We start from the raw sequence: 10,005 nt of genomic DNA, 5'->3' as shown, positions 1-10,005 counted from the left end.
TTGTTCATTCATATCTTCAAGATTATAGGTCGTTGGGGTGGTTTTATTAATTTTAAGAATCTTGAAGAGCTCCGTGGTAAAGTTCGCAGTGTAAGACTTTTCAAAAATATTTTTGTACTTGCTTATACGTACAATATCATTCAATTGGAATTTGGGTTTACTTTGTTCACCTCCAATTCCATTGATACCTTTGAATTTCAATTTTGTTGTTTAATCAACAACAATAGGTATGGGTGCCATACCTATTGTACGTTGAACTTTATTGTTATATCTACTAGTTATAAATGGAAGAATATCAAGCCATTTGTGGTGACCTGTCATCGAAAATTCCTTGTAGAGCCATGCCTTCATTGTACGAATCATTCTTTCTGTTGTAGCCTCCTTCTTTGTGCTAAATGTTGTATAATGATTGATATTATATTCTCGCATGAGAGATGAGAAGCTTCTATTAAAAAATCCTTTCCCTTGATCGCTTTGTATATGTTTGGGGGAAAATTAGGCTTCCTTCAGTACATATTTCATTGCATTAGTTATTGTACTACCTGTTTTATCTTTAACTGCTACAGTCCACAAATATTTTGAGTAACAAGTAACACTACAAGTGACACTACTAGTATATATCGATATCCTTTATTACTTTTTACATAAGATTGTAGTTCAGCTAGATCTATTTGCCATGGATCTGCGAAACCTTTGATGGTGGTTATTCTTCTGCGAAAATTACGTCTTGCAGGTCTATGTAATTCATTAACAACTTGTCGTTTGACATCATTTATTTCATTAGTCATTCTATTTCAATATGATTGAAGAGAAAAAGAGTGATAATGTTACTACATTGAATGATGATGTAACAGTGATCATTACTTGTGGATATATTAATATATGTAATATCGTGAGTAGGACGATCTCACCGGTATCAGATTACCAAGATAACGACTTCCAAGACTTTGAGTCAGCAGAGTCAGCAGAACGTGATACTTTTGTTATTCCCATCGTCTCCTGCTGACACCGCTGTCTACACATTATAAATGGACCCTGCGAGGTCAAATCATAGTCAGTAACTATTTAGAGTTGGTCAGAACTAATTTAGAATTCGTGTAGTATCAACTTAGATTCTGTTCCATTTTTCATTGTAGTTTTTGTAACGATTTTTGTTGTTATTCAAAGAAAGTCTGTAATTGAAAATAAAGTGTTTTTAAAAAGTCGTATTCAAAAGAGTGAATATAACAATTGGCGCAGTCGGTAGGATCTGACAACGTTGCTAGAACAAGGAAACCCTAACTAGTAGCGGCGAATTCTAATCCCTCAACAGAGAAAGAACCAACAACCCCTGAGGAGTCATCACTCGAGGAAGCAGCGGAAGGAACACCTGGTGAAGCCCCTGGCTGGACGACTTCGAGAACACGACGAATCGGAATGAAGATTGTAATACTGTAAGTCGATATTGAATTGTCTCGATTTATTTTGCAATTTATTCACCATCACTTCAATTCTTTTCAAAATCAATAATCATACTGATTGATTATTGCAAATAGTAAATAAGTACTGTTCGATCATTCAAATTTTGACACCAAAAATTTGTTAAGATAAATCAAAATGCCTCAAAACCAACCAGAACCAGAAGCAATCGAACCATACAAGTTATCAGAAATATTTTCAATAGTGCCTGAATTTGAAGGTGATCAAATATTTTTGAACACCTTCTTAAATGCTTGTGATTGTGCATATCGCATGTCAACAGCAGACCAACGCGATCTATTAGTGATTCACATCAAAAACAAACTCAAAGGTAGAGCAGAACAATTGATAAGTTCAAGGAATCCTGGAACTTATCCCGAAATCAAACATTTATTAAATTTATTATTTGGAGACTCTAGAGATCTAACATCACTGATTCACGATCTCCAGCGTATCAAACAACTCCCAAATGAAACACCTTTAATATTTTTCAATCGCCTTCAAGTCCACAATGCCAAAATGCACGCATGTGTACAAAAATCCGTCCTTTCTGCGGAACAAAAACACGCGCAATCCGCACTAATTGAAACAATGGCATTAAACACGCTTTTAACCGGACTAGAACCGCGAATAGGTCAAGTAATTCGTGCCTCCAATCGACACAGAATGTCGAATGAGACAACAAAGACCCCAAAATAATTATCAATATTCCAACCAAAGGTTTGCGAGACCGAACCCTCAACCCAATCAAAATTTTTCGAGTCAAACAAACCCTCAACCCAATCAGAATTTTCCAAGACCAAACTTTCAAACAAATTCTCAGCCAAACAGGTCCCAGACTAATCAAAACCAAACTCGACCTCAATCTCAAAACCAATTCAGACCACCCGTAATTCAAAGAAATCCGAATTACCCTGTCAATTTTAACCAAAACCAAAGAGCTCATTTCATGACATACGAATCTCAAGATTATCATACAGGTGATAATCAAGACTATCATACAGCTGATAGCTATAACTATCAATACAACGATTACTACCCCACCGATAATGACTATGATTACTATACCCCTAGTGATCAAGATTACCAATACAACCAAATTCAAACACCTGAAGATCCTTCAATATACCAGGATTTTCTTTCACTCCCGAATACGAACCATCCACCTATTCAACCCCAAATAACCAACAACCAATCGATCGACCCTATATCAGAAGTCCAATCCCACATTCAGTCCCTGAATATACAAGACTTCAACCCGAACGCGAACTTCCCGGAACAAATTTTCATGTAAGCCCTATGCTTTCTATGAATTCGAAGAATCTGTACTACATCAAAGACTCTTCCAATACTTTTAAAATCCTCATCGATACAGGTGCAGGAATATCCATTTTCAAACCCAAAACATGCGAAAAATACCCCCTTAGATTCCCTGAAAACGTCACTATACAAGGTATCACTGACCAGAAAATTGTCGTGAATGAATCCACTCTAATAAATTTCACACAAAACGATCCACATAAAGTCTTTATCTACGACTTAGACATCGACTTTGACGGTTTACTCGGATCTGACTTTCTCGAACATTACAATTGTATAATCGACCTGAAAAATAAACAACTTATAACAAACTTTAAAACGGTCCCTTTGTTCAAAGTTTCAGATATAAATGACCATATACTCACTGAAAAACCGAACCAAATTCAAATAGAACCCCGACTGGAGAAAATATTCAAATTACATTGCAACCTCAAGAACACTGAAGCTATACCGCTAGCTGAAGAAAGAGAAAAAGTAAGAATTCCCAACGCCATAGTCAAAATTGATGAAAACGGTATGTTCTACACTACTATCGTAAATACAAACGCGATCCCAAAACAAATTGATTTCTCTGAAATAAAACTCGAACCCCTTCCAACACATGAAACAATTTTGAATATTAATGAATCGTTTTCCCAAAACCAACCCAATATTGATCGTATCTAAGAAATTGAAGCGCAACTAAGAACCGAACATTTGAACGAAGAGGAACATCAATCAATAACTGATTTATGCCTCCAATTCGAAGATATCTTCTATTTAGAAGGAGATAATCTCACTTTTACCAACGAAATTAAACATACCATCGATACTAAGGATGCTAGACCCGTCTTTACGAAATCCTACAGGTACCCACAGGTACACAAGGAGGAAGTAAAAACACAAATATCAAAAATGCTAAATCAAGGCATTATTCAGCCATCAATATCCCCATGGTCATCTCCAGTTTGGGTTGTACCCAAAAAGATGGATGCCTTCGGTAAACAGAAATGGAGAGTTGTCATCGATTACCGAAAACTCAACGAGCTAACGGTTGACGACAAATACCCATTACCCAACATCTCTGACCTCCTAGACCAGCTTGGTAAATGCGAATATTTCACCACGCTTGATCTCGCCTCCGGATTTCATCAAATTGAAATTGAACCCAAAGATATTCCCAAAACGGCTTTCTCCGTAGACAATGGTCACTACGAATTTGTTCGTATGCCATTTGGCTTAAAGAATGCTCCAAGTACGTGCCAGAGAGTTATGGATAATGTTCTTCTAGGTATACAAAACGAAAGATGTCTCGTATACATGGATGACATCATCGTATATTCTCCTACCATCCATGAGCACATAGCAAGGTTGACCGAAGTATTTAAAAGACTTCGAAAAGCGAACCTGAAAATCCAACCGGATAAGTGCGATTTCTTGAGAAAAGAAGTCGCCTATCTTGGACATGTCATTACCCAAAACGGAGTCAAACCCAATCCAACGAAAATCGAATGTATCCAAAATTTCCCCGAACCAAAAACCCAAAAAGAAATAAAATCATTTCTAGGTTTAGCTGGATACTATCGACGATTCATTTGTAATTTCGCCAAAATTTCGAAACCATTGACCAAATTACTTCAAAAAGATATCCCCTTCAACTTTGACGCAGAATGCAGACAAGCATTCGAACAACTTAAAAATTCACTCATAACGAGCCCCATTCTCATTTACCCTAATTTTGAGGAACCATTTTTGCTCACCACTGACGCCAGTGCGTTTGCAATTGGTGCCATTTTATCACAAGGTCCCATTGGCAAAGATCTCCCAGTAGCATATGCGTCTAGAACACTTTGTAACGCAGAATCGAAGTACTCTACAATAGAAAGAGAACTTCTTGCCATCGTTTGGGCAGTAAAGCATTTTCGCCCATATCTTTTCGGACGAAAATTCCGACTAATTACTGATCATAGACCCCTCACCTGGCTTTTTTCAATAAAAGACCCTGGTAGTAGGCTGGCACGCTGGCGACTCAAACTCGAAGAGTATGATTACCAGATAGCATATAAACCCGGCAAAATCAACAAAAATGCAGATGCACTATCCCGGATCAAAGTCAACTACTTCAAAGAATGTGCGAATTTCCTACACAAAATTTCCATACACGCATCTAACGAGAACGAAACCGAAGTAAAAGCGGACCCCGAAATAAGTGATAACCCTGACGAAAACATCCCTGAAGAGAGAAATAACCCTGAAGGAAACGACACCCCTGAAAACGAAATACCCGTAGAAACCATTCAAGAAGAATTTAATACATTTGTCAATTTATATAAATCAAAATCTTTAATCGATTATTCTAAAATAGAATTCGATAATTCTCAACTTCTTGATAAACATCATAAAAACATTGTTAGTTTCTTTTGGCAAAACAAACTAGAACCGTTACATTATGAAATCATCGAAGACCTCTTCGAAGAACATCCAGAGTTTTACAATGATAAAATCAACATACTTTCTAGTAAATCAGTAAAAGATCGTAAATACTACATCATACCTCTTCCTTTTGATCCTGAATCTGTCATAGAACACATGTTCTATATTATTTATAAATCCCAAAATGAATTCGATCTAAGAAAAACTTTTTCAATCGAAAACAACCTAGAACTACCCATACTAGAAATATTTTCATTTAATTTTGCCGACAAGGAAATCAAATTGAAAGTCTGTCAAAACTTAACGACAACTCCTGACCCCGATCAAATTCCCATAATCATTGATCAATGTCATTCAGGAAAAACAAATTTACACCGTGGCATTAATGAAACCATCAGAAGAGTAAAACAGAAATACAACTGGCAAGGTCTCATTAAAGACGTCGAAAATTTCGTAAAAAAATGCGAAATTTGTCAAAAAGTCAAAATTTGCCGAAAAAACCTTAGTACACCTCTCGTCATAACTGAAACCCCAAAAACCCCTTTTGAACGTATCAATGTAGACATTTTCGAAATTCCCACAAAATACTACGCTTTGACAATAAGAGACGAACTGACTAAATTCACGCAAGCATACGCCATAGAAGACAAATCCTCGAAATCAGTCGTGAATACCCTTCTTCTTTACTTCCAACACTACGGTACACCACTTAGGATACATTGCGACTACGGTCGAGAATTTACAAGTCAACTTATGAAAGACTTATGCTTTTTGTACGACATTAAACTAACATATTCGAGTGTAAATCACCCACAATCGAACGGATCAATCGAAAGATTCCATGCCACATTTGCTGAAATGATTCGCGCCCATAAAGCCGAAAATCCCGACGAACACCCCACGAACGTTTTACCATATGTAGTTATTTGCTATAATAATACGAGAAACAAAACAACAGGTTTCACACCGTACGAATTAATATTCGGACATACAGCTAGTCGATCCCCAGAAACGCTCTATAACCAAAAAGACCTAATTTCAAAATATGTTAGAGATCCTAATAACCGCATGACGTATTTCTATAAATTGGCCAGAGCAAAAACCGAAAGGCAAAAAGAAAAGTCCAAAATCAGATTTGATAGGACAGTTTCCGAAAACGTCCCTAAATATAAAGTAGGAGACAAGGTTTATGTGAAAGAGTCACAAATTTCAAATAAACTCGAAAATAAATTGAATGGACCATTCGAAATATTAGAAATTTATCCCAATTCCGCGATGTTAGTGAATTGTTAAACGCGAAATAAAACTAAAGTAAATTTCGACCGCTTGAAACCTTTTCATAAATAATATTCTTTTTCAGGACACTCCTGCTGTCATCAACAGCCAGTGCCCAATACAACTTAGAGTCAATCAATAACTCGATCGGCGTTTTCTTCCATCAAGAAGGAACCTTCAAAATAACGAACGAAAAATGGACCCTTTTGATCTACAAAGATTTATCATCCATCAAAGACGCTCTATACAATGATGATAAAATTCTAGAAAACCTCATTTATTTTCTTGACAGAGACGAGCATAGAATACTAGCTTTCAAAGCTCAAATAAAAACACATACCAGTCTTTTAACCCAAATATCAGACTCACTACAAGTAAAGTTCAGAGATATCTTCACGGACACAGAAAAATTCGAAAAAAGAACAAAACGTGGTTTAATAAATGGTGCAGGAACTTTTTGGAAAGCAATAACCGGAAACCTTGACGCATCCGATGGAGAATATTTCACGGATTGTATCAATAAAATAAGCCAAGACGAACATCAAATTGAAAATCTATTAAAAAATCAAATATCTGTAACCACCTCGGTGATCAAAAACTTCAATTCAACAATTCAAAAGCTACAAGTTGATGAAGAGACTTTCAATCAAGATATAAAAGAAATCGAAAAATCATTAATGGAAATATCAGACGATATGGCATTTTACGAAGCTCAAATAAAAACTCTAGAGATATGCGAATCACTCATGGAAAGCTACCTATTCCTTGAAACTTTTATTGGCGATATTATCAATTCAATCACTTTCGCTCGATTGAAAATAATTCATGGTTCAATCATAACATCAAGAGATTTACTTTATTCACTTCAAGAAATATCACAAACATTGAACAAAAATAATTTACCATTATACGTCAGTATTGGAAATATCCCCCAATACCTAGACCTTATTGAATTGCAAGCATATCAAACAGACAATAAAGTAGTATTTGTTTTAAATATTCCCCTAGTAGAGCCTGAAACGTACACACTTTTTCATTTATATCCAATACCAATCTTGGATGCTCGAACAGGACTTCACCATATATTATTAACATTTCAAAAATTTATTGCGCGAGATGACGATTCAATGTTGTACACTTCTTTTCAAAATTTAGATAATTGTAAAGTGATCAAAACCGATTTGAAAATTTGTGCAGAAGTGCTTCCATACCCGATAGACAGCAACGCTATTTGTGAAGCCCAGCTCCTCAAACAAACTCTGCAATTGCCTGAAAATTGTAAATCAACAGTGATCTACGCAAAGGACTACAACGTTCAAGTGATTTCTCAGAATCTGTGGCTGATATCAATATCCGATCATCTACCAGTCACCATAAACTGTATTGGCAGAGAAGTAATCACGAAAATCATCGAAACCAATACTCTACTGAAACTTCAGCCTGAATGCAACGCCTTCATTGGAAACACGAGAGTTCATTCCAAATATTTCGTTGAAAGATACCAGAACGTAACTTACAACAAACATGCAGTCCAGATACCATATCGATGCTGTGACCACCTCCCGGGAAAATTAAAACTCCCGGAGCTGAAACCCCTGAAATTAAATAAAATAAATGTCGACGATCTCAACATCGCTGAACACAAGTTGAACCAATACTCAGATGAATTGGACAAACTCATCAACGAACCGTTCGTGAACAAACATATTTCTTGGTTCACGTATTTTACAATTGCTCTCATCATCGCACTAGTGATTTTGTATATTTTCTGCAAGTGCCATCGCAAGAAGTCAATTGCGATCGGAATCACCTCTTCAAGCAACGACAACCCACCGAGACCACCAAGAACGAGAATAGTACCCAGAACCCTGGCAAGATTCGTTCCTAGAAGAAGACCCAGCGTCCGTCTAGAAGACCCTGTTGAAGAAGATGTCGAGCTAACCACTAGTTTGAATGAAAAAACTCTTTCTTAATAAAAGTTGCTGCAAAGCACCAAGTTTTCTTTGATAAAGGGAGTTGTTATATCGTGAGTAGGACGATCTCACCGGTATCAGATTACCAAGATAACGACTTCCAAGACTTTGAGTCAGCAGAGTCAGCAGAACGTGATACTTTTGTTATTCCCATCGTCTCCTGCTGACACCGCTGTCTACACATTATAAATGGACCCTGCGAGGTCAAATCATAGTCAGTAACTATTTAGAGTTGGTCAGAACTAATTTAGAATTCGTGTAGTATCAACTTAGATTCTGTTCCATTTTTCATTGTAGTTTTTGTAACGATTTTTGTTGTTATTCAAAGAAAGTCTGTAATTGAAAATAAAGTGTTTTTAAAAAGTCGTATTCAAAAGAGTGAATATAACATATATTAACCTTCTTTACGTAATTCTTCAATAATTGAAATTATTTCATTGTCATGTCCAGTATGCCCAGCTGACTTTGAAGCTACCAATGGTAGTAGGCAAGCAACTAACTCTTTTGGTGAATTCCAATACACATAATTCACAGGTTTAGGATTATATGTTTTCTCCATTTTCACTCGTTTGAGTGCTCCACCAATTTTACTTCTACTTCTTATTAGATATTGTCGTGAGTCTAATAGAAGTTTGATAACTTCACGAAATTTTTTAGAATTTGTATTTTTAAATATTTTGGAATATACTTGACGAGTTTCTTCATTATCAACATCTTGCGGATTCTCCAAAGAGATCATATATACAATTCTGGACTACCTGTGCATTCATATTTTTTCACTTTATTAGCATCCCAAAATGAAATGTTTTCATATTTGAAATGTACCACTAGACTTCCCATTTTCAGTTTTTGTGTAATAGGATCCATACGTACACCAAATGTTCCATCATATGCTGGATTCCTAGATTTTACATTATTCAAATGCTTCGCCAAAACATCTTCACGACTTCCATTTATATCAGGTAAGGAGTCAGGATCCGAGGAAACAATGTGGGATGATGGTGTTTCGAATAGAGTTGTTCTCATATCGTCTTGAAGTGTGCTCGTGTCACTATTCACATATGATACACTACCAAAAGATTGTTTTCTTCCTATTGGAGTACTCATGGGATAATTTGAAGTAGATTGAACATTGCCATGGTTTGACGATAACACTGTTGATTTAGAAGTAGCGTTTGATGATAAAACATTCAATGGTTTCGTTATGGGTTTGTACAATTTTTTAAGTGTCTTACGATTTTCAATATTATCATTCTTGATAGAGTTGAATTTCTGCCTGAAATCTTCTGTTGTCTATACTAGTTGACGTTTCAAATTCATTTCATTGTTTTCATTTTCAGAATCATTTTTTGTATTCATAATGCCCTTTTTAAATTATAGCTCAATTCGCTGATGAAGTGACCTCTACAATATTCAGTGATCGAATAAGTTCCAATAACAAGATCATGGATATATAAAACTATCGAATCCGTTGCGATATCTACCTTCATCTATTTTTCTGTCCTTATCAATGACTAGAAATCCATATTGGTCCTCCCAGCATTTAACACACATCCATTGGAATTGT

At 36.0% G+C, this 10,005-nt stretch overlaps 1 protein-coding gene across 1 annotated transcript; it reads left to right on the top strand.

Annotated features, from left to right (window-relative positions):
• The first annotated feature begins 233 nt into the window (after positions 1–233).
• LOC141482478 (uncharacterized) lies at positions 234–9,359 on the top strand. Its single transcript, XM_074175811.1, has 2 exons — positions 234–1,433; positions 6,551–9,359. Exons 1-2 carry the CDS (start codon positions 1,417–1,419, stop codon positions 8,436–8,438), a joined length of 1,905 nt encoding a protein of 634 aa, XP_074031912.1. The 5' UTR covers positions 234–1,416; the 3' UTR covers positions 8,439–9,359.
• The last annotated feature ends 646 nt before the right edge of the window (positions 9,360–10,005 follow it).

The sequence above is a fragment of the Leptinotarsa decemlineata genome, unplaced genomic scaffold (genome assembly GCF_025532065.1).
Source record: "Leptinotarsa decemlineata unplaced genomic scaffold, Ldec_3_MD MMD2_tig00001365_RagTag_RagTag, whole genome shotgun sequence".
Lineage (NCBI taxonomy): Eukaryota > Metazoa > Arthropoda > Insecta > Coleoptera > Chrysomelidae > Leptinotarsa > Leptinotarsa decemlineata.
This window is presented reverse-complemented; position numbering and strand designations above follow the sequence as displayed.